Here is a 25,550-nt window from a genome sequence, read left to right on the forward strand (position 1 = left end):
GGGGTTTGTACCGGGGAGGGGGCGGGGGAGGGGGGAGGGGGCGTGAGTTGTGGTACAGTCATGACACTACTGTCCCGCTCAGCTAGGCTGGGGTCTCCACGGACCAGAGGCCACTGCAGGGTGTGAGCTGGACAGCTTGTGACTGTGGCCAGAATAGGGCTAAGGCAGCTTCCAGAGAATGAATGTTCTAGACTCTTAGTGCTGTTTCTGTGCTTTTTCTTCTTTGGGGGGCCCCAAGGAGCCCTTTGACCAGGTCAGTGCTGGAAGATCCACTCAGAAGCTCAGTTGGGTATGGTTTTATTAGCCAAGTCAATAGTGAGCACAAACCAAAAACCACGGCCTGATCCCTCTGTCACTGCTCATCAAAGAATAGAAAAGTACCTTGGCTCCAGGAGAAGCTTGGCTCCAGGCTAGATATAGCAGGGACCCTTGGGGCACCTGGGGCACCAACCCTGGAGAAGTTTCTGGAGCTAAGTCCAGAGCAGTAACATGCTAGTGTCCCAGTCCCACAGTGTCCCATGCCACAGTGTCCCTGCTCCGACCCTAAGACTTGGATACCTTTGGCCCTTTAACACACAGCCGCCTCTTCCCAGAGGATTTGTTCTCAGGCGGCTCCAAGCTCTGGCTTGGCCCGCACCTTCATTAATGTCTCTCATGTCCGCATCCCAGCTTCCTCCTGGCTCCAAATGAGAATGTGATAACCTAGGAGGAGTGAGACCAGTCTGACTTGCACCTTCCATGATCAGTCTCTGAGAACTTGGGGCTGGCCCAGGGAACCCAGGACTTGGTCAGGAAATACCAGGAAACCAGACAGCAGCCAGGCATCGTCATGACCAAGACAAAGCAAGAGGCATGGAGGGCCTAGGCCAAAGAGTCCACTGTATCCTGTAAATCTTTACTGACTCCTACCCTGGGGTGACTGGCAGGGCTAAGCTGAGGGGAGCCTGCACTCAACCTGGGGGGTAGGGTAGGGCTTGGCCAATCTGAGATACAACCTGCTTCACTCACCCATCACAGAGGCCAGCGTGTCCCCCATGGGATTGAACTCATTGAGCTGCAGAGACAAGGGCATAAGCATCAGGAGGAGGTGAGGTATTGGGAGAAGGGCACATGAGGATTAATTTCTGGTCAGGTAAGGTAGGTTGAAGCCCTGCTTCCTCCCCTCATCATTTGAGGGCCCAAACCTCACCGAAATGATACCAGAAGATTCTGGATCATAGAGCTGATACATCATCTTCCCTGAGTTTCCATCAAACACATCGATCGTCCTTAATTCATGGGGGGTACAGCTTTTGAAATTAGGATCTGGGTATCGGCCCACGACAACGAGGTTGTACCGAGGATGCCAGGTTGCCTAGGAGATGGAGAGTTGTCATGAGAGTAAATGCGGAGTACTATCAAGAGGGACATCAAAAGTATTCTTTGCCACTCACAAATGTTAATACAATTGCCAGCAATTTAATAATGGAGATAAAACCCACATGAAACTACAAGAACAGCTTTCAACTGCATGTGCCTCTACCATCCCAAATTTTTAACCCCAAATTGGCGTCTCTGGACCTTGGGACATCTTCAGGCCTTTTCTGTCTTTTGTATTTCCTGAGATCATACCAACTGATAAATGTTTTAACATCAGCTTGACCCAGACATTAACCAAAGCCTACAACCAAGCAAAAACCAAGAAGGACATAAGTTCTGAAGTAATCCCACTACTGTCCCTCCTCCATCAACATGAATGATGAAGAGTTGAGCAGAAAATGGCTAGTGACCAAGAAAAGGAAGGAAACCTATGTTCCCCTATGTTCCAAAACAAATCTGGCAGTTAGTCAGAATGACAGAATCAGATGGGGTTTTCCTAAGAAATTGCAAGAAGTGTTGAAGGAGGAAAAACATGGTTAGCAGGAAGGACAGAGTGGTATGTGCCATGGCTTGGAAATAAGTCACAAGTCCCACCTGGGAAGCTGGAAATTGTCCTCGCTGGATACAAAGTGAGAGATGACACATAGATCAATGGGAACCAACCGGTGAAGAACCCTTGTTCTTAAGAGCCTGGATTTGATCTGAGGTATGCGGGAGATACTCTAATATTAAATGATCACTGCTGACATTGTACGTCCCAGGCACTAGACAAGTGCTTTAAGTATACAGATTCTTCCCACAACCCTGTCCGTCAGATACTGTTACTCGCTTTTTAGAGATGAGGAAACTGAGATCCAAAATTCAAGCAGCTTACCCACGAACTCTAACCGGGGGTGTCAGTCTACCCGAAGCTGGTGCCCCCACCACTATGCTATGTTGATGAAAGAAATACCGGCATGAAACCCGGAGGTCTGGAGAGGGGCTGCGGTGTTAGAAAAAGAACAGAAACCAGGAGAGCAGAGGAACGGGCAGAGTTGAGGCTGCCTGGGGCGTGTGCAGGAAGGAATCAGAAGACTTAAAGACTGTTAGTCTTGGGGGCTGAGTCAGCTGGGGGACCAGCAGCACACGCAGATAACTGGAGGTGAGGGCAGAACAGCAGGGAAGTGGGCTGGGCCCAACGAACCAGGAAGAGCTTACGGGAGACCAAGGAAACGGCAGTGCAGTGGGACTGCAGAAGGGGGACAGAAGTTGCAGAGAGTGCCGGGAGAGAAGAGATGGCTTCGTGTAGGTACAGGATGAGATCTGGCATTAGGCATTTCCAGATCTGCCCTCTCCCTACCTCGGGCAGACCCAGCCCGTCCCCGTGATCACAGCTCCCTGCCTCCATCACTTACCTTGATGGGCGTCAGGTGCTGGAAGTGGCGGTGAGGGTGTGGGATCAGGCTTGGGGGGCAGTCCCACTGGGAGGCCGAGTAAACCCGGAGCTCACTCTTCTGGTCAGTGGTCAGGAGCTGGGCTCCATCAGGACTGAAACAAGCTGGCAAGTGAAAAGCCCCAGAGCTGAAGGAGCCCCAGGCCCTTGTTATCCTGGCTGTCATAGGCCTTCTCCTGCAGGGGCACCCCTCTCTCCCACTCCTCTCTAGGCAGGGGTGGAAGGGAGGAGGTGAATCTGGACTGTGAACAAAAACATCCTAGAAACTTGGGGCACCTGGATGGCTCAGTCAGGATAGCTGCCAACTCTTGATTTCGGCTCAGGTTGTGATCTCAGCGTCCTTGCTCAGTGGGAAGTCTGTTTGTCCCTCTCCCTTTGGCCCTCCCCCTGCTTGTGCTTTCTCTAAAAAAAATTAAATCTTTAAAAAAAAAATTCTAGAAACTTAGCAGCTGTTGGAGGCAGCTAAAATCAGAAAGGTTCCAAGACATCCACTTGGCTGATGCTCTCAGGGTAGAGATTTAACCTAGCAGCTTCTAAAGATTGAGGGAAAACTCTGGAAGTGGTTGGACAGGCAGGGTCTGCAGGAAGGATGAGGTCTGGTATATCACACCTGCGTTGACAGGATGGCTATGCGGCAGCGAATGGAGGAAGCTGGATTTCCCTCTAACCTGGCGCAGGTCCCAGATTTTCACTGTTTGGTCTACAGAGGCTGTGGCCAGGAACCAATCACAGCATGGGTTCAGGGCCACATGGGTCACTTTCTTTTTGTGCATTCTCAGATTCCAAAGCTGCAGAGAAGGGCTCGGTTCAGGTGGGGCGCAGGGAGGCCGGAATGGGTGGGGGGTTGGTTAGGGAGAGAAAGGGAGGACCTGGGCTCCAGAGAACGCACCTCCCTGCCATCCATGTTGAGCAGGATCACGTGCCCCACATTGTCTCCCGTGACCACCATTCGGCTTCTGGCAGACACATCCAGGCTGCAAAACCAGAAGCTGGAGGGAGAAACTGTGCTGTAAGATTCTTGGGGACAGAGGCAAGGTCCATTCAGTCACTGTTGTAGCTCCAGTGTCTAGTGTACAGTTAGACATCCCACCAGTATTTGCTGAAGGAGTAACTGTCTCGCCACAGACTCCCAGCGAGGAGCCCACGGACTTGTCTACTGTCCGACAGAGAGGATGGAGGTGACGGAGCTCAGAAATGTGTCCAGTTAGTCAGCTAGTCAGAGTCCCTGAAGCAGCCACAGCTCAGAGCCATAAGGCAAGTCCCCAGGCTAGCCTGCCCCCTAGAGCCCTGGGTTCTGAGGAGGACTCGTTTATTGCTCTCTCCCTTCCCTCTCTACCCTTTGGGCCAAAGGAGATGACAAACCAAACGGGCTGCCCAGCTCTGTTCCGCAGAGCTGGTGAGAAAGGAACTTCTGCCCCCTTCTGAACATTTAGGGAAAAAAGCATACACAACTTTGGGAGCTCTGTCTTGCTCTTTTGTCTCTCAGACTACTTGAGGACGAAGGGATGGGGTTGGGATTGCTTCAGGGATCCTAAAACCCGGCCAGGAGAGCTCAGGTTCATACTTTTTTCTCTCAAACACTCAAATCCTTGCTACAGTGCCTACAAATCCCCTACAAATGTCTTTCAGAGGGAGGGTTTCTTGTGGACAAATAACATGGAACTGAGTCTATCCCGTCTCCTGCCCTGACCTCTGTGGGGCCGCCCAGGATAATGTCCAGTGCTAGTTAGACTCCCCTCACACACACCCTGGATTCTTCAGAGAACAGTAAGAGTCATGTCTCTGGCCGGAAATCCAAGTGCCGAGCATTTTGTCATTTCTCCAGCCACTTGCTCTTGGGGTGTCCCATGTGCTCTGCGGACAGGACTCTATCCCTTTCAGCTTCCATCAAGGAACTGGTCGCGTCATCACACCCCAGTGACGTAGGGAATGAAATCTTAAATTCCTAGTTCCTGCTCCAACCTTTAAGTGGCTTTCCAGGCCAATGCCATGTTGACTAGTGAGAAACAAGGTCTAGTCTAACCCAGGAACGCCTTACAGAAGAGCCGAAGCCCTTCCCTCGCTGAGAAGAGCGGAGGTTCTAGAACCCCTCCCTGAAGCAGTAACCCGGAACGCAGGAAGAGTGGCTACGGAAAATCTCAGAGGGAAGCGTAGGACATGGCTGCCACCTTGCAGTTCTCCCCTGTACCAGGTATGGGGGACACACATGAGATCTGGACGCTCTCACCAGAACTACACCGAGAGCCCAGAAGCCCTTTCCCTCCTAGTGAGGCTACTCACTTGCAGGTGCCTGAGCTGGTAAAAACTCGGAGAGTGTTGCCTTTAAAGTCTTGCAGCCTAGTTGTTCCCTCCATTGAGGAGGTGAAAAACTGGTTGGTATCAAGAGGGTTAAACTTCAGCCCAGTGATGCTCCCTCCAGCTCCGATCTAACACAAGGAAGAGAAAAGCCAGTGAGTGATGCCAGCTCAGGTGGAGGAGGAGGCCTGGGTGCACAGGCCCCGCTGACCAGAGAGCCGGGCAGGCAGCGCGTGCGGCCAGGCCAGCCCAGAGGCCCTGACACGGCGATGCGCTCCATGACGCTCTTTCTTACTTAAGACTTGAGTTTTAATTGAGTTGTTAAAAAATTAACAGACGGTACATTTGGTTGTTTTTAGAATACGGTTCTATGAATTTGAACACACAGTAGAGGTTTGAATAACCACCACCCAAATCTGGATGCAGAACAGGTCCGTCCCCTCAAAAAACTCCCTTGTGCTCTCCTGTCATAGTCACACCCCCTCCCCACCTTGTAACCCCCCTGGGCCACCGGCCACCGTGGCTCTGTTCTCCATCATTATGCTATGGCCTTGCCTTTAACAGACTGTCATAGGAGTGAATCCTACAGTAGGCATCCTTTTGCAGCTGGCTTCTTTCATCTCACTCAGCATAATGCCCCTGAGATGCAGCCAGGTTTCTGTGTGTACCCATCGCTCATTCCATTTTACTGCTGAGTGTTCCATTACATGGATGCACCACAGCTTACTTATTATTGCCTGGTGCTCTTTAGAAGAGCTTCAGCTTGGAACAGGGCCTGGATTAGGAGGGCAGGAGTCAGATCTGAGCTCCTTCCTATTTTTTCGAGACATCCCAGACAAGGATGATGAAAACAATCACGATAACATCAATAACATAACCTCGTTAAGTGCTTATGATGTATCAGGCACAGTTTTAAGAACTTGACAGCTTCCAGAGCTCCTTCTCTACCTCTTATGCTGCCGCTATCCCAGCCTCACAGACCTAGCGTCCACTTAGCTCACTCAACATGCTCACCGGCATGTTCCGTCCCCTGTACAAATCATTCTAACCAGTGCCCATGGTCCACCCAACCCTTGCCCCCAGATTCAAATCATTTCAATCTCATTGGAGTAAGATGATCTGATTCCATCCTACCTGCCTATCAGAAGGAAAAAGAATTGTCTCTGGAGAAAAATACCACCACTCAAAACTTCAAATTATCTCTACAAGTTTTCATATGCAATATTTGGCATTATATCTAAAATCACCCAGCATATCAGAAGATAAGGCCAAATAACCAAAAACTAAGAGGAAAAAAATAACATTTGAAAGACACAGGAGATCCAGATATTAGAGCTATTAGATACAGGCTTTAAAATAATTGTGATTAATATACATTAAAAAAAAATAAGACCTGGGGCGCCTGGGTGGCTCAGTCGGTTAAGCGTCTGCCTTTGGCTCAGGTCATGATCCTGGGCTCTTGGGATGGAGCCCTGCATTGGGTTCCCTGCTCACTGGGGAGTCTGCTTCTCCCTCTCCTTCTGCCCTTCCCCCAATCATCCTCCCCCCAACTCTCAAATATATAAAGTCTTTTTTAAAAACTAGACCTAATTTAAAAATGGACAAAGGATTTGAACAGACATTTTTCTGAAGACATGCAAATGGCAACAAACACATGAGAAGATGCTCAACATCATTAGTCATCATGAGATACTACTTCACACCCACTTGGATGTGATAAGAAAAAAGATGGACAATAACAAGTGGTGACAAGACAACCCCTGAAATGGGAGAAAATATTTGCAAACTAGATCTGATAAGAAGTTAGTATCAAAAGTATATGAAGAACTCAATAGCAAAAAAACAAACAAAAAACCCCCCAAATAACCTAATTAAAACTGGTCAAAGGACCTCAATCGACATTTCTCCAAATAAGACATACAAATGGCCAACAGGTATATGAAAAGGTGCTCAGCATCATTAATCCTGACATCATGGAAATGCAAATCAAAACCACAATGAGCTATCACCTTACACTTGTTGGAATGGCTGTTATCAAAACAAAAGGTAACAGGTGTTAGCAAGGGTGTGGAGAAAAAGGTACTCTTGTACTCTGTTGATGGGAATGTAAATTGGTAGAGGCATTGTGGAAAACAGTGTGGAGGTTCTTTGGAAAATATACCACATGATCCATTAATCCCACTTGTGGGTATATAGCCCAAGGAAATGAGCTTTTCACGTGTTATCTTCCCTCCTGGGTTCACTGTAGCTATTCACAATAGCCAAGGTAGGAAAACCATCTCAGTGTCTGTTGACAGATGAAGGGATAAAGAAAATGTAGTATGTATATATGATGGAATATTAGTGAGCCTTTAAAAAGAAGGAAATCCTGCCATTTGTGACAACCAGGATGAACCAGGAGGATGTTATGCTAAGTGAAATAAGTCAGACACAGAAAGACAAATACAGCGTGATTTCACTTATATGTGGATCTACAGACGTGGAATTCATAAAAGCTGAGAGCAGAATGGTGGTTGTCAGGGGCTTGGGGATGGAGGAGATGGGGAGATGTGGGTGAAAGGGTACAAAGTGTCAATTATGCAGGATGAATAAGTTCCAGAGAGCTAATGTACAGCATGGTGACCATAGTTAATACTATATTGTATATTTGAAATTTACTAAGAGAGTTGATCTTAAGTGTTCCAGAGCACACAAGATAATATGTGAAGTGATGAACGTTAATTAGCTTGACTGTGGTAATCATTTGCAATGTACACATGTTAAAACTCACACTGTATGCTTTAAATATGTGCAATTTTTATTTGTCAATTATATCTCAATAAAGCTGGAAAAGAATACAAGTGTTGTTAAGGATATGGAGAAGTTGAAGCCCTCCTACATTGCTGGTGGGAATGTGAGATGGAGTAGTCACTCTGGAAAATGGTTTGGCAGTTCCACAAAAACTTAAACATAAAGTTACCATACGTCCCAGCAATTCCACTCCTAGACATATACCCAAAAGAAATGAATATGTATGTTCATATGAAAACTTGTACACAAATATTCCTAAAAGCATCCATAATAAAAGAAGGCTAAAAATCAATGACTCAAAACATCCATCTCAAGAAGTTGTGAAAGTAACAGAAGAAAGTAGGAGAGGGGTGCCTGGGTGGCTCAGTCAGTTAAGCATCTGACTCTTGATTTCGTCTGGGGTCATGATCTCGGGGTCATGGGATCGAGCTCCAAATCAGACTCTGCACTCAGCATGGAGTCTGCTTGTCCCTCTCCTTCTGCTCCTCTCCCTGCTCTCTCTCTCTCTCCCTCCCTCTCTAAAATAAATAAATAAAATCTTAAAAAAAAAAAAAAGTAGGAGAAAGAAAGAACAGAAATGAATGAAACAGAAAACAAATATATACTGTGAGAGAATTAACAAACAAAAGTTGGGGGATGCCTGGCTGGCTCAGTCAGTAGAGCACATAACTCTTGATCTCAGGGTTGTGAGTTCAAGCCCCACATTGGGCATGGAGTCTACTTTAAAAAAAAAAAAAAAGTTGGGTGTTAAATGAAAAGACTAATAAAATCAATAAATCCCTGGTGAGACTGACCAAACGGAAGTCACAAATAATCAATGTAATAGATCAAAAAAGACACATCAATATAAATCCTACACATTTTAAACAATTATAAGAGGATATAATAAGCAATCTTATGCCAGTAAATTTGAAAACTTAGATAAAATGGGTAAATTCCTTAGAAAAATACAAATTTGCCAAACTGACAGAAGATGAAAGAGAAAATCAGAATAGTCTGATGTCTATTAAAGACATTGTATTCACAACTAAAAACTTTCTTGCACGGTAAATTCCAGATCCTGGTAGCTTCACTGCTGAATATACTAAACATTTAAGGAAGAAATAATATCAGTCTTTTTCTTAACTTTGTTTTCCAACTATCTTAAACTCTTAGCAAAGTTGCAAAAATTGCACAAAGAACTGGTTTTCTGGAAAAAAAAATGCTTTTCTGAAAAAAACCCTGCTTTCTGGAACCATTTGATAATAAATTGCCAACATGATGTCTCATCACTCTCAAATACTCTACTGTATTTCCTACAAGAACATGCTCCTATGTAACCACAATAAGACAATCAAAACTTAGGGGTATCTAAAGTAGTTCAAACTCACAGAAACAGAAAGTTATAATTGTGGTTGCCAAGGGCTGAGGGAAGGGGAAAATGAGGAACTTATTCAGTGGGTACACAGTTTCAGTTTTACATGATGAAAAAGTTCTACAGTTCTGCTATACAGTAATATGAATATAGTTAACACTACCATACACTTAAAAATGGTTCAATGATAAATGTTATGTGGTTTTACCACGATTTTTAAGAAGTAATATTACTTGCTGGAGATATAATTGGAAAGGTTAAAAAGGGGGGGGGAGAAAATTTAAATGAAAAATTCGAATATAATAAACTAAAACAAACATACAAAAATCACTCAGTGTAGGGGCGCCTGGGTGGCTGTTGATTAAGCGTGTGCCTTCAGCTCAGGTCATGATCCCAGCGTCCTGGGATCGAGCCCCATGTTGGGCTCCCTGCTCAGTGGGGAGTCTGCTTCTCCCTCTCCCTCTGCCCCTCCCCACTGCTCGTGCTCACTCTCAAATAAATAAAATCTTTTTTTTTTTTTAAATCTCAGTGTAACATCACATTAGCAGAATAAAGGGGAAAGATCAGCTGATCTCAAGAGATACAAAAAAGTATTTGATGAAATTCGATTATCATTCATGATAGGAACTTCTGGTAATTTATTTTATTTAGAAATAAAAGGGGAACTTCCACAGTCTGATAAAGAATATTCAAAAACAGACAAGTTTTAAAACACAAACAAGCTCCCATATATATACCCAAGAGAAGTGAAAACAGGTGTTCAAACAAAAACTTGTACTTGAATATTCACAGCCATTGTATTCATAATAGCAAAAGGTGGAAAAAACCCAAATGTCCATTAACAGATGAGTGGATAAATAAAATGTGTCATATCCATATGATTAGACTATTATTCAGCTATAAAAAGGAATGAAATACTCATACAAGCTACAGCATGGATGAAACTCGAAAACATTAGGCTAAATGAAAGAAGTCAGACCCAAAAGGACAAATATCATGTGATTCCATTTATATGAGGTACTTAGAATAGTCAAATTCATAGAGACAGAAGGCAGATCAGTAGATCTAGGGGAAGGTAATAGAAAGTCATTGTTTAATGGGTACAGAGTTATTTTAGGAAGATGAAAAAGTTTTGCAGATGGTTGGTGGTGATAGTCGCACAACAGTGCAAATGTACTTAATTGTGTACACTTAAAATGGCTAATATGGGGGGATGCCTGGCTGGCTTAGTTGGAAGAGCATGCAACTCTTGATCTTGGGGTTGTGAGTTCAAACCCCTTATTGAGTGTAGAAATTACTAAACAACAACAAAAAACCCTTAAAAATGGTTAAAATGGTAAATTTTATGTTAGGTGTATTTTACAACAATAAAAAGTAGAAGAAATCATACTTAATGATCAAATATAAAAGCCTTCTATGATCAAGAACAAGACAAGCATGTCTGCTATATTTAATATTCAACAATGTACTAGAGGTCTTGCCAATGGAATAAGGCAAAAAAGAAGTATAAGAATAGTAAGGAGAGAAATCAAACTCTCATTATTTGTAGATGACAAGATCGTGTAGGGAAAAATTTTAAATCCTCAGACAAACTATTAAAATTAATAAGTGTGGATTTCTGCTTCCAACCGTGATGGAGTATCATATTCTCCTGCGTTAAACAACTAAAAAAATGGACAAGCTACATGAACTAGGTTCTCAGACATTGGACAACAGGCAGCACCAGACAGGAAGGAAAGAAAGGAGATAGCTTTGCCATTGCCCCAGCTTAACTGCGTGGAGAGAGTCCTCAGGTTGCAAGACAGGGAGGAACCACACAGCCTAGCAATCTCACTGAGCTGAGGAGACAGAGTGTTAGGAAAGCCAACATAGCAAGAATTGGTGGGCAAAATGCTGGGGAGGAGAGAGACACACAGAAGGAGCATTCTGGAGAGTTTCACAAGGGTCCCCTCAAGTCTTTGAGGGAAGTATTAATGTATAAATGTGTCTGAGGAAACTACCCAAGACTCGGGGAGGGGGCAGGGAGAAACACCGTAAATAAGCAGGGGAGAAATCCTCAGAAAAGTGTGTAGTCTCAGAAAGACTTAATATACAAAACATCGAGTCCTCAGAAGGGTATTGCCTCAGGGTGAGGACAGCTTATATTTATAGGCTGCCTTAAACCCATGCTAACTGGGGTAGACTGAATAATGGTCCCCAAGATGTCCATGCCCTAATCCTTGGACCTTGTGAATAATACGCTAGATGACCAAAGGGACTTTGCATATGTGGTTAAGGATCTTGAGATGGGAAGATTATCCTGGATTATCTGGGTGGGATAGATACAATCAAAATCAAAATGGTCTTTATAAGAGGAACACAGGAGGGGCGCCTGGGTGGCTCAGTCGTTAAGCGTCTGCCTTCGGCTCAGGTCATGATCCCAGGGTCCTGGGATCGAGCCCCGCATCGGGCTCCCTGCTCAGCAGGAAGCCTGCTTGGCTTCTCCCTCTCCCAATCCCCCTGCTTGTGTTCCCTCTCTCCTGTGTCTCTCTCTGTCAAATAAATAAATAAAATCTTAAAAAAAAAAAAAAAAGAAGTAGAAAATCGGGGTGATGCACTTTGAAGATAGAAGAAGCAGCCATTGCCCAGGAATTCAGATGGTTACAAGAAGCTGAAAAAAAACAAGGAAACAGATTCTCCCCTCAGAACCTTGAGAAAGAACCAGCCCTGCCCACACCTTGACCTTAATCCAGAAAAAAATGATTTCAGAGTTCTGATCTCCAGATCTCCAGAACTGTAAGAGAATAAAATTGTGTTGTTTTAAGATACCAAGTCTGTGGTAATTTGTTATAGAGGCAATAGGAAACTAATATAGTAACTATATTAACAAAGCTTAAAAACAAGGCTTCAAAGTATCAAACTGATTATAAGTAACTGCATCTCAGAACAAAGCCCAACAATATTTAAAAGAATAAAACACAATCCAACATCCAACAATGTAAAATTCACAATGTCTGGCATCCAATGAGAAATTACCAGGCATGCAAAGAAGGAGGAAAATAGAACTCATAACCAAAGAAAACTAAATGAATAGAAACACCCCCAGAAGTGACACAGATGATAGAATTAGCAAAACATTAAAACAACTATTATGAACACACTCTATATGGTCAAGAAAGTAGAGGAAGCAGTGAACATGAAAAAAGAAATGGAAGCTACTTAAAAAGGCCCAAGTCAAACTTCTGAGATGATATACAGTATCTGAAAAAAAATACATCTAATACAGATTAGATAATGCAGAAGATCAGTGAAAGAGAGACAGCAATAGAAGCTATGCAAAATAAAATGGGGGGGGATTAAAAAATGAACTTTATCAATGACCTGTAGGAAAACACCTAGTAGCCTAACATATATATAATTGGAGTCCCAGAAAATAAAGGGGGGGGGGAGAAACTATTGAATATTTATGGCCTAAAATTTTCCAAATTTGATGACAAACCCATCAATCCAAGAGGTAAAATGAACCCCAAAGAGCAGAAACATATAGAGAAATAGAGTAGACAAATCACAATCATTTTTAAAGTAGCCAGAAGAAAAAAAGAAAAGAAAAATCATGTAAAGAGGAACATAAGAATGAGAGAAGACTGCATCAGAAATCATCTCTAAGGGCACCTGAGTGGCTCAGTCGGTTAAGCGTCTGCCTTTGGCTCGGGCCATGATCCCAGCACCCTGAGATCGAGCCCCGTGTCCGGCTCCATGCTCAGCAGGGAGCCTGCTTCTCCCTCTCCCTCTGCCTGCCTGTCTGCCTACTTGTGATCTCTCTCTCTCTCTCCCTGTCAAATAAATAAATAAAATCTTAAAAAAAAGAAAGAAATCATCTCTAAAGTAGTAAAAGCAAGAAAACAAAAACAGAAGCCTGTGAACCTAGAATTCTATACCTAGCAAAAGTATCTTTTCCCCTAAAAAAGACAAACAAAAGAAAAAAAAATGTATCAGCAGCCAACCTACATTATAAGAAATGTTAAAGGAAATTCTTCAGGCAGAAGGAAAATGTTACCAAAAGGAACTCTAGGGGTGCCTGGGTGGCTCAGTCAGTTAAGCGTCTGCCTTTGGCTCCACAACTAGGTACTTATTCAAGAAAAATGAAAACATATACCTACACAAAGCTTGTACATAAATGTTCATAATAGCTTTATTTTTATTTGGAAAAAATCCAAATATCCTTCTGCAGGTGAATGGATAAATTGTGGTGCATTGATATAATGGAACACTACTGAGAAAGAAAAAAAAAAAACACTACTGATAGGGGCGCCTGGGTGCCTCAGTTGTTAAGCGTCTGCCTTCGGCCCAGGTCATGATCCCAGGGTCTTGGGATCGAGCCCCGCATCGGGCTCCCTGCTCTGTGGGAAGCCTGCTTCTCCCTCTCCCACTCCCCCTGCTCATGTTTCCTGTCTCACTGTCTCTCTCTGTCTCTCTCTGTCAAATGAATAAATAACATCTTAAAAAAAAACAAAACACCCTACTGATACATGTATAAATGTAGATGAATTTCAAATAATTATACTGAGTGAAAGCCAGAAAAACAAAGTATATATTATACTATGTCATTTATATAAAAATGCATATTAACCAATAGGGTTAGAAAGCAGATCAACGATTTTCAGAGGTAGGGAGAAGTGGATTACAAAGGGGTATGAGGAAACTTTGGGGCTGAAAAAAAAGACACAAATAACTCATATCAAGAATGTGAGGGGGCGCCTGGGTGGCTCAGATGGTTAAGCGTCTGCCTTTGGCTCAGGTCATGAACCCAGGGTCCTGGGATCAAGTCCCACATCAGCCTGCTTCTCCCTCTGCCTCTCTCTCTCTCTGTCTCTTATGAATAAAGAAATAAAATCTTAAAAAAAAAAAAAGAATGTGAGGGGAGGTATCACTAAGATCATGTAGACATTAACAGGATAGTAAGGAAATGCCATGAACAAATTCATGTCACTAAATTCAACAATTTAGGTAAAATGGACAAGTTTCTTGAAAAACAAACTACCAAGCTCATTCACAAGAAACAGAGAACCTAAACTGCCCCACAGCTATGAAAGATATTGAATATATAGTTAACTCCCCAACAAAGAAAACTCCAATCCTAAAAATACTACAAAGATTTTAAGGAAGAGGGGCGCCTGGGTGGCTCAGTCAGTTAAACGGCTGCCTTTGGCTCAGGTCACGATCCCAGAGTCCTGGATCGAGCCCCGCATCGGGCTCCCTGCTCAGCGGAGAGCCTGCTTCTCCCTCTCCCTCTGCCTGCCACTCCCCCTGCTTGTGCTCTCTATCTCTCTCTCTGTGTCAAATAAATAAAATCTTTAAAAAAAAATTTTTTTTAAGGAAGAGATAGTATCAATTCTACACAAATAATTCCAGAAAATACAAGAGGTAGGAATACCTCCTAACTCTTTTTATGAGGCCTGCATTACACTGATACCAAAGGCATTACAAAAAACAAAAGCGAATTACAGGATATTTTTAGTGGTCATCTGGTATATGATTTTAAACCAGAATATCTGATATAATAAGTAAAATACAACAGATTGTAGGGTAGAATACTTATGTAATAATCTAGGCAGAAGTTTGGGTGTGTATCATAGTGTATACACACAGAGAAAGATGCCTCAAATGGAGATTTCAAGTACTTTTTATTCTTTATGCTTTTCTCTGTATTATTTGAAATTCTCATAAGCATGGATCATTTTACAATAAGAGTAAAACCAAGTTATCTTCATTATGAAAATGTCATACATGTTTCCTTGTAAAGATCAGAGCCAAGGTCAGAGGACTAAAGAAGTAACAAAATGAGGGGCGCCTGGCTAGCTCAGTCAGAGGAGCATGTGACTCTTGATTTCGAGGTCGTGAGTTCAGGCCCCACGTTGGGTGTGAAGCCTACTTAAAAAATAAAAAAAAATTTTTTTTTAAAGATTTTATTTATTTATTTGAGAGAGAGAATGAGAGACAGAGAGAGAGCACATGAGAGGGGGGAGGGTCAGAGGGAGAAGGAGACTCCCTACTGAGCAGGGAGCCCAATGCGGGACTCGATCCCGGGACTCCAGGATCATGACCCGAGCCGAAGGCAGTCGCTTAACCAACTGAGCCACCCAGGCACCCAAAAAAATTTTTTTTAATTAAAAAAAAAATGTAGTAGCAAAATGAGGCATTGTTGCGCCTTCAGTCCCTGTTCTCAAATCAACTTTCTGTCAGTATCTGGAAGTAAAAACAGAGAGCTCTCCAGACCACTACACCCTTCTTCTGCTCCAATCTAGCCTCTTGCTAGTCTCAACGTGCAGATGCTCAGACCAATCTCCGAGACGGTGTGAAGAAATGTCACTTAAAGGCACATTATACTGAAGAGTGGTATAAACCAAAGCAGCCTCAGCCTGGCACAAGCTTAAAGCAGATGTCATTTCCCTTTTGGTCAGGAGGCTCTTCCCCTAGGACACCCTTAGGCTACTTCTTAAATTTCTCTATTCCCCTGTCCTAGATTCTGAGGGGGGAAAAAACCCAAAAAAACAAAAAAACAAATCTCTTCCTGTCTGAGCTCTGGGTTTTGACTTCAATAAAAACTGCCCCTTCTGGTGGTCACCTGTCTCACCAGCTGGGCAGGAAGCTGAGCTCTGTCCACAGCATTCCTCTGGCTGCCCTTCTTCTGGCTTCAAAGCACCTGTTTTCTTGAACACCCATCTCATCCCAAGCCTGTCTAACCTGGCCTTTTATGATGGGCTGCTTTGAGGAAACACTTAAGAAAACCCATCCTGGGTTCGCCCTTGGCCTCATCTATCTCTTCTGTTCCATTTCTGGGTATACGCCCCAAAGAACTGAAAGCGGGGATTTGAAGAGATAATTTGCATACCAACATCCACAGCAGCATTGTTCACAATAGCCAAGAGGTGGAAGCAACCCAAGTGTTCATCAGCAGATGAATGGAGAAGCAAAATGTGGTAAATGCATCAAGTGGAGTATTATTCAGCCTTAAAAAGGAAATTCTGACACCTGCTACAACACGGATGAACCTAGAGGATGTTATGCAAAGTGAAATAAGCCAAAGGATAAATATTGTGATTCCACTTATGCAAGATACTCATGAGAGCGTCAAAATCATCAAAACAGAAAGTAAAATGGTGGTCGCCAAGGATAGGGAGATGGAAGAATGGGGAGTTAGTGTTTAGTGGGTGCAGAGTTTTACTTTTGCAAGATAGAATTCTGGAGACTGGCTATACAAGAACTCCAATGTACTTAAGGCCGCTGAACTGCACACTTAAAAATCGTTAAGAGGGTACATTTTAGGTGTATTTCATCAACATCTTTAAAAATCAGAACATTTCATGTAAAAAAACTTAGGGCTTCAGGCTTCATTTGAACAAATCAGATCTGATACCATCATGGGACCTAGATTCCTACATGTCAGCCATCTCCAGTTTACCACTGACCCCATCCCCTATCATTCTTTTTCCTGTTTGGCTTCCTTAAGCATGTGAGTTTGTGGCTTCTGTTCTAAACCCAGAGCGTCACTTATTACAGTACAGCCCTCCACTGTCAGCCCCCCACTGGGCAAACTAAGGGTCTTCTCTTTGGTGGAGAGGCCAGCACCTTCACCCCTCAGCAATTAATGATAAATACTAACCATCCCTAAAAAACACTATGCCAATCTTTGCCCTGAACATACTCTGCCTTTCCTTTTTCTCTCCATTTACCTAATTATTGTTCTTCCTCATTCCCCACTCACCCATGAGCCTTCTCTGTTGACTCTAACTCACAGGAGGTTCTTCCTTCTCTCACGTTCTGTAGCATTTACCATCGGTACTGCCAATTATCTTGTATGTATACATCCCATCTACCCAGTTACACTTCAAGGCCCTCATTCGTTCAACAAACATAAAGCAGCTACTCTAGGCCAAACATTGTTCTAGGCACTGGGGATATGGTGGTGAACCAGAAAGACAAGGTCCCTCTTATCATGGAGCTTACTTTCCAAAGACATTTGTATGGGCAGAGACATACAAATAAGTAAAACATTTCAGGTACTGATAAACCTTGTTCGGGGGGGGGGGGGGGGAAGCAGGGTAAGAAGAGAGGGAGTGAATGAGTGAAGTAGAGGCTACTTTAGACAGAGTGGTCAGTGAAAGCTGTTTGAAGAAGTATATTAAGCCAAGACCTGAATGGTAAGAGGGAGTCAGCCATGAGAAAACCATGGGAAAGAGTACCCCAGTCAAAGAGAACAGCAAGTGCAAAGACCCCGTTTTAGGAATAGAAATAGCTAGTGTGGCTAAAGCCTAGGAACCGAGGAAAGACAGTAGGAGAAGACGAGGCCAAGAGTTAAGAAGGGGCTCAGATTCTGTCCTTTGTGATAACTTACAAGAGGGTGATCAATATTTTATACCTTCTCATGTTTTAAGGGCTGGCACTCAAGGAAGATTTGAGTAGCATTACCATTGACTTGTTTGAAAATACCCAGTTCCTTCTGATCCCAATCATCTCCTCGTTCCTGGATAACTTTTCATTCCTTCAACAAACACTTCTTCAGCACTATTGACTGGCACAGGGAACTGCTCACCCCTTTAATGAAGGTAGGTTTGTCCTTTATGCCAAAGTTCCAGAGCATGATATCTCCCCCTTTGGAACCCACAGCCAGGGTGCTGGGGTGAGTTGGGTGCCATGCCAAGGATGTGGCCCTCCTGTCAAAGGGGGCAGCCTTTTGGAATATCCGGTAAGAAGCCAGAGAGTGCAGAAAGGCCTGCTGGAGACCCTGACACAGAGAAAAAAAAAGAATTAAGTTGCATTAACACCCAAAGTCCTGGGTAAATTGCCAATCTCTGCCTCCTCCATAGACGAGCTCTAGGGCCAAGTCCTCCCACCAAAGGAAAACTAACTGCCTGGCTCTGTGCTTGAAAATATTTGCAGTGTGCATGAACTCATCCTGGAAAGCAAGAGGGCAGAGTGCATTCCAGATGAGACCTTTACAGCATAAGACTTCCACCTGGCTGAATGCCCAGTAGGTCAGTGCCCAAGGTAGAGGTGATCTGACCACTGACAACCCACTGAACCAACCCAGCATCTAACTTGAGAACATCCCAGTAGTGAAAAGGTACTGGGCAACCCCTTGAGCACTTCAGCCAGGAAACGCCTCACCTGCTGTAGTGATGGCCGGACAGCATTGCCCAGCTTATGGTGGTGCAGGGCCCTGACGATGCTGCATGATGGCCGGACCTGCAGGCTAGCCAACCCCGCCCAAAGGCAGCCTGAGTCAAATCTTCTGCTAGAACCTGCCAAGCAGAACAGACACATGTTTTCCTCTCTCTTCTCACGCACGGAAGAGTTTCCTGCTGAAATCTCAGAAAGAAAGCCTTGTTTTTTCATGCCGCATAGCCAGTCTCTCCCATCACCTCCTAAGGCCTTTCCGTGGTCTGCTCACTCTCACCCAGCACAAGAAATAGAGTGAGAAGGGATTCAGCCCCTTACCCCAAACACTCCCCAAAATAGTAATTCTGAGGTGAAACTAAATATGAAATCATATGAAACCAGACCCTTGCAGGGTTTCTGAGCAGGGAGCCAAAGAGACACAGAGGAATAAAGTTTACGCAGAACTCTTCCCAGTGGGTTGGAAAACTCATACTAGGGTTGGGTGGCAATTTTAAAATCACATACGATGCACAATAAAAGGATTTTAGGATAGCACAGAAGTGACTGGGGAAAGACCTATCTTTAAATCCTGTATTAAAATAATGTAGAGGTGACCAGTTATTGGCCCCAAGTCCAATATGTTCTTTTGGAAACCAGCAGGATCCAGAGGGTCTGGCACGGCTCTAAATTAAGCTGCTTTTGGAGAGGTAGATCCACTTAGAATAGGAATACAGATGTATCTGAGGACCTGGTCTCTATGAATCTGGCCTCTTGACAACCCATCCCTTCTTATGGACAAAAAGCACTTCATCAACAACGCCCTGCTCCAGTCTTTGTGTTCCCCCACACTCCTTATCGCCCCAGGTTCAAGCCCCAATAAACCTGAGAGAGTGAGTTTTCTAAGGAAGGAAATTGAGGGTTCTTACAGCGGAAACCAAGGACACACAGCTAGCAACCATGGCTATCGAAATTCAGCACACACACCACCAGGCAAGGTAGGATTATTTTAAGCAGTCCTTCGTGTGTAAAAATCCTGGTACAAACAAGGAATTGGAAGGTCCGTTGTCTTATGTAATGGAGCTCATCTGCCTCTTCCCGTCACCTGAGGGGGGTTAAGCCCAAACTCTGTGATGTCAAAGGACCTGCAGAAAAATGCACAGCCCGAGGCATCCGAAACTTGGGGCAGCCTCGAGAAACCAGTAGCACCCATCCCCCACTCCAGCCTCCTGCGTGAGAACCCCAAAAGGCGGAATTATTAAAGCAGCAGGCGCAGGCAGTACCGGGGCCCTTCACACAGAGCTTCTTGGCCTCGGGCTCCAGCTCCCGGGGGCTTCTGCTCCTCTTGCTCTTGGGGCGCACTGCCACCTCGAGGGTCTTCTGGGTTTCTGGGCGTTTCCTAGGAGCCATCGCGTCCTCCGTGCGAAGGGGTACTATGCCCTATGCCGAGATCGTGGAGGGAAGATTGTGAAGCCTCCGGGGAGAAACAAGGCGGGGACCGAGGAACTAAGCCAACTTCCCGCCAAACAGCCACACCGCTTTCAATCTGGCTTCTGGCTCCGGCCCCACCCCTCGCGGAGAGGCCCCGCCCCTCCCGCGAAGACTGGTGCACGGGAGGGGAGGAGCTCATGGGCTCCCTAGGGAAACGGGATAGCGCCTACATGCTGGGCCAGATTGTGCCCGTTAGCTGATCTGCCAGAAATAAAGATGGCCGCCACTGCTAGGTCACCCAACTTGAAGCCTCTTCAGAGTCCGCGCTGCCCGGCCTCCGCGGGTCCCCAGGAGACCCGGTGCCAATCAAGGCTTCGGCTCCGCCTCCTCTGGCTTTTAATCTCGGGCTTTAGGATTGGCTGGTTCTGGAGATAGGCCCCTTTGTAGAAAGCTAGCCACCTCCCTGCGGTGGAAATCAAACTCTTCCGGCCAGCCCGCTCTGCCATAGGTGTGGAGTACTTCTGTTTCCCCAGCATCCCCGAATCTCAGCTTCTCTGCGCAGCGTGGGTGAAACTTGCAGCTTTTAGCTAGGTTTCCCCAAACCTGCTGAGTGTCCGCCTAGGGCGTAATGATGAGCTGGAGGGGGGCGCCTGGGTGGCTCAGTGGTTAAGCGTCTGCCTTCGGCTCAGGTCATGATCCCAGGGTCCTGGGATCGAGCCCCGCATCGGGCTCCCTGCTCGGCGGGAAGCCTGCTTCTCCCTCTCCCACTCCCCCTGCTTGTGTTCCCTCACTCCCTGTCTCTCTGTCAAATAAATAAATAAAATCTTAAAAAAAAAAAATTGATGAGCTGGAGGACATGCAGGCCAACTGGGCTAAGAGGTCTTGTGCCCTGACTTAAGCCAGAGGCCAAGGCATCGACTCTCATAGGTGACTCTCTGCTCGGCCCCGGAGGAGACAGTTCGGGTGTATCCTCCTTTCTGCGATGGGCCAGACAGGAGCTGCGGTTAATGGAGGACTGCTGAGCCTTTCCTTCTATCTGCTAAACTCTGTCCCAGGCGATATGGAAGCGTGAGAGGAGACAACAATACATTAACCGTAGGTCCTAAACTCACGGACAGGTAGGGACAGAAGACATGTACAAAAATAACCCTTGAGAAGAAATGAATGCTCCAAAAGAAAAATTCAAAGCATGGTTTCCTGATGGGAAGATGGAAAGATAAGGTCAGAGTGTTAGAAGGGTGAAAGGCAAGCCGTTGGCTTCTCCCCTGCTGGCTTGTAGCTGTGTTTTCCAAGCTGTGTCACAGAAGCAGACTCACCCCCTTTCCTCAGACCAGCCATTCGTTTTACCTCAGCAAGGTTCTCAGTTCTAGGGGGATGCCAAAATGTAAGAAATGACCCTGCCCCTAGAAAGGTTTACAACCTGCCAAGCAGAGAAGAAAAATACATGCGAAACAAGTCAAACCATTCCAGAGAGAAGGCAGTTGAATACTAAATTGTGGTGTGCTGGCCAAGACTTTTAGATGCATTCAGAAAAGATAATGCAATGGAGAAAGAAGTATTTAGGAAAGCCTGGAGGGGAAGATGGGATTTTGTGGAGTTCAATTTGAATTTAAGTAGGGTTTGGCTGGAGGAGGGAGGAGAGCATCCTGGGGAAGAGCTTGGTGAAAGTTAAGAATGGGTATGAGTTATGAGAAAGACAGGGGCAGCCCCTGGCATCTGGGGGCTGGCCTGGGATTTCAGTTAGACCGTGGGGTTCTGTTGAAATAAACAATTGCACAAAACAACATCAGACAAGGCCACTCTGTGACCATGATCAATCAAGACAAAAACATGATCACTCATGTCTGAATACAGGCAGAAGTAAGAACATTGTCCAGGGGCGCCTGGGTGGCTCAGTCGTTAAGCGTCTGCCTTCGGCTCAAGTCATGGTCCCAGAGTCCTGGGATCGAGCCCCGCATCGGGCTCCCTGCTCAGCGGGAAGCCTGCTTCTCCCTCTCCCACTCCCCCTGCTTATGTTCCCTCTCGCGCTGTGTCTCTCTCTGTGAAATAAATAAATAAAATCTTAAAAAAAAAAAAAAAGAACACTGTCCAAACCACAAAAATAACCAAACATCGCCCTATTAATTTGGCTAATATGGAAGCAGCTTCTTTGCCAATCACAGCTTTAGCTTTGCTTTTGCTTCATTCCTCCCACCTTGTGGATAAGATTTATTGATACCCAATCATAGAATCACTCGCATTTCCTGACAACCTCCAATCCAGAGCAATGCCCTACTTGCCTGAACCCTTATCCAAATCATCCAACACAAATCAAATCTACAAGTCCTTCTTAACAACTTCTTACAGAGATGTTCCACCATCTGCATTCGCTGTTGCATTGAGCAATAAACCCCAAGTTCAACTACAGGGTGTTCTTTTTTTTTTTTTTTTTTTTAGATTTTATTTATTTATTTAATTGACAGAGAGAGAGAGAGACAGCGTGAGAGGGAACACAAGCAGTGGGGAGTGGGAGAGGGAGAAGCAGGTTTCCCACGGAGCAAGGAGCCCAATGCAGGGCTCGACCCCAGGACCCCAGGATCATGACCTGAGATGAAGGCAGTCGCTTAACCAACTGAGCCACACAGGGGTGTTCTTGATAGTGTTTGAGTTGGAGGCATTGACATTTATGAGTAGAGTAGGAGGCAGCTTGAAGAGGAGAAAGTTGGTCACATTGAGGATCTGTTCCCAGAGGCCAGATTGAGGGGGAGGTTGAAAGGCAGGCAGAATTCAAATTTCATTCATTTTACTGACATTTATTAAAGCCTACTCTGTTCCTGGCAGCATTCCAGTGAAAGAGAATGCTGAAATGAAAAATGCTCTTTTGGGGCACCTGGGTGGCTCAGTCGTTAAGTGTCTGCCTTCAGCTCAGGTGGTGATCCCGGGGTCCTGGGATCGAGCCCCCACATCAGGCTCCCTGCTTGGCGGGAAGCCTGCTTCTTCCTCTCCCACTCCCCCTGTTTGTGTTCCCTGTCTCGCTGTGTCTCTCTCTGTCAAATAAATAAATAAAATCTTTAAAAAAAGAAAAAAAGAAAAATGCTCTCTGCCCCTATGGAGTGTGCTCTCTATGGTGGGAAAGACAGGTAATCCTACTGCTACAATTGGGTGTGATGAGTTTAATGAGAGAGGAAGCATTGGGTTTGGGCAGGGCTGGGGGTGGGCACAGAAAGAGGACACTAACTCAGCATGGAGTGGTGTTAAAAAGGAACAGTGTCAGAGAAGGGGCCCACTTAAGCTGAATCTTGAGAGATGGGAGGGGTGGGGGAGGATATTCCAGGCAGAGAGAGTAGGAAATGGGAAGGCAGTAATTAGCCATGATGGATTCATGAGCAGAGGAAATGTCCTGCTTAATGCCAGGATTTCTGTTTTTAGGATACGGAAGGTTTTCCATGGTGAATTAAAAAAACAAAAACGCACGTGAGTAGTGGAAACCCTCCTTGAACATGCCAGGAAAGTGTTTTGTTTCACGTTGTGCTTTGGGGCATTCTTACCCTGGGTTTTGCTGTGTTTCACCACGCAACAACTGTCTAGTGACTTACTGTCACCCATTTGCATCTGATGAGCCATCAGGAGCAGGTGGACAAAAGTATTTAATATATATATATATATATTTTAAAAGATTTTATTTATTTATTTGAGACAGAGAGAATGAGAGAGACAGAGAGCACATGAGAGGGGGGAGGGTCAGAGGGAGAAGCAGACTCCCCGCCGAGCAGGGAGCCCGATGCGGGACTCGATCCAGGGACTCCAGGATCATGACCTGAGCCGAAGGCAGTCGCTTAACCAACTGAGCCACCCAGGCGCCCTATATATATATATATATATATTTTTTTTTGATGCCACTAATCTGATAAGGAGGGTAATGGTGCAGCTCGGCTCTGGTTTCCTGCCAGAGGAATGGCTATGCTATGAAGTCCTGTTTATAGATGCTTTGGTCTTATCTGTGACATTACCTTTGACATACGGCATCACAAGGCAATTCATTCAAAAGCTGCTGGTGATAGCAAATGAAGGTCTCGTGTTCACACTGGAAGCCAGGCAGACCACGAGCATGACCCTAAATAATGCCAGTTTCTTTGATCTGCAAAACAATATGTGGCTTACGTGTTTTCTGGAACAAAGAGTATGGCACAGTGGGAAGAGCATTGTTCTTAGATGATGTCTCTTGGATTCCTCCTTTCACTTTTCTCTGTCTAAGTTTCATCATCACGAAGTCCAGAGGAGGTATTCCTGGTCTTTCAGATCCCTCCCAGTTTGAAAACCTGGGATCTTGTGAGCTGCTGCAGAAACCAGTGACTGCTTCCACTCTGACCTCCCTATGGGAAGTTTCCATCCAGTAGGAATCATTTTTCTGGTGCAGGCCAGTACATGACTCTGATTCTGATCAAGCCGTCTATGGATCCAAAAGCTCTGCTGAGTCTGCAAAACCATCCATAATCCATGAGGACGGTGTGTGCAGGCTTCCCACACACAGTTACTGCATCCAGTGGTTTGCAAACGACAGCCTCAAGGGTTCTGCCAAGCTTGCAGGGAAATGACGTTTAAACTCCTCCTCAAGGATCGGAAATGGACCAAATACAGCCTCTAGAGTCCTTGTTCCTTGGCATCTCCGATACATAGTTAAGTGCCCAGATATGAATAAATTCTGGAATAGTGCTAAATGAAAACATGGCTCTGACCCTCTAGGATGCCTCTGGCATCCATTTTCAAAAACACAATTTGGGGTAGCTTTGGAAGTGTCAGACAGCTGTGTAAATACCGAAAAAAACCCACCTTCCGTCTTCGCTGTGGGGCATGAGGCACCATCCACGCTCTAAATCAATATCCTGTCGTGCAAAACCTGGGTGTGGGATGCCAGGAAACTTCCCCAGGCAACTGCCAGAGTCCTGAGGCCATCTGCGTTAAAGTGCTCTGTGAACTGTAAAGTGTTCTACAAATAGAAGTTGTTATATAATCTCCTGGCAATACGTTATTTACCCATAAGAGCTGAACGAGGTGGTGAAGAAGCTCTATGCCATCCTCAGGAGCTCGCGCCAGGCAAGTAGCCATCGTGGGAAGCGCGGGGACCAGAGAGTCAGAAACCAGGCGTTTGAATTCTGGCAGTGCCTTCTACTCACTCTCTTCCAAAGACTCTAAAACTCCCCAGTAGCAGAAATAAAAATGCTTCTCTCTGTGGTAGAGCCAAGCCAGTTGCCTATGGGTGGATGAATCACATGCTTGTGGGACTGGGGGACTGCATTTATATTCCCCTTACATTCCCATCCTCCCACTCCAGTCTCCACTGCCCCGCTTTGGCTCCTGTCCCTACTATGACATTGACACTCCCGGAGCATGTGACAAAAACCTGGCCCAAGGAACCACAGCTTACTTTCTGTCTGTAGAGGAAGGCAGTGGGCTGCTTGGGTAGCTGTGGTTCTTCCTGGTGAAACCAATGGCCTGGAGGAGGCTGTCTTGGTATGATCCGCTCACATCCTCCCCAAATCTTCAGACTTTCAGGGCGCATCTCCGCAGACACATTTACTGTACACTGTCCCTTTGTGTTTGGCTTTCCCTGTGTCCTAAGGCCCTGGAGTCTGAGAGTTTTGTCATAATTCTAGGCTGCCTACCAAGCCACATTTGGGTGGCAGCATGGAGGCTGCTGACCTATTCTGCAGAGAGGCACGGTAGCGAAACTGGATGAAGAACATCTCTGAAAGGCAGCCTGCTTTTTCAAGTTCA

At 45.3% G+C, this 25,550-nt stretch overlaps 1 protein-coding gene across 2 annotated transcripts; it reads right to left on the reverse strand.

Moving 5' to 3' along the window:
* Positions 1–281: 281 nt before the first annotated feature.
* DDB2 (damage specific DNA binding protein 2) lies at positions 282–19,920 on the reverse strand. Of its 2 annotated transcripts, XM_044919447.1 has the most exons (10): positions 19,649–19,920; positions 18,378–18,511; positions 17,803–17,994; positions 5,072–5,217; positions 3,681–3,780; positions 3,402–3,579; positions 2,754–2,896; positions 1,190–1,354; positions 1,009–1,054; positions 282–702 (listed from the first exon to the last, which is right to left on the reverse strand). In XM_044919447.1, the coding sequence occupies exons 1-10, from the start codon at positions 19,773–19,775 to the stop codon at positions 653–655; spliced, it is 1,281 nt and encodes a 426-aa protein (XP_044775382.1). In that variant the 5' UTR covers positions 19,776–19,920; the 3' UTR covers positions 282–652. The 2 variants fall into 2 exon arrangements, with proteins under 2 accessions (XP_044775382.1, XP_044775383.1); XM_044919448.1 differs by lacking the exons at positions 2,754–2,896; positions 3,402–3,579; positions 3,681–3,780; positions 5,072–5,217 and having other exon boundaries at positions 19,649–19,829.
* Between the last annotated feature and the right edge of the window lie 5,630 nt (positions 19,921–25,550).

This window comes from Neomonachus schauinslandi, chromosome 11 (assembly GCF_002201575.2).
Source record: "Neomonachus schauinslandi chromosome 11, ASM220157v2, whole genome shotgun sequence".
Lineage (NCBI taxonomy): Eukaryota > Metazoa > Chordata > Mammalia > Carnivora > Phocidae > Neomonachus > Neomonachus schauinslandi.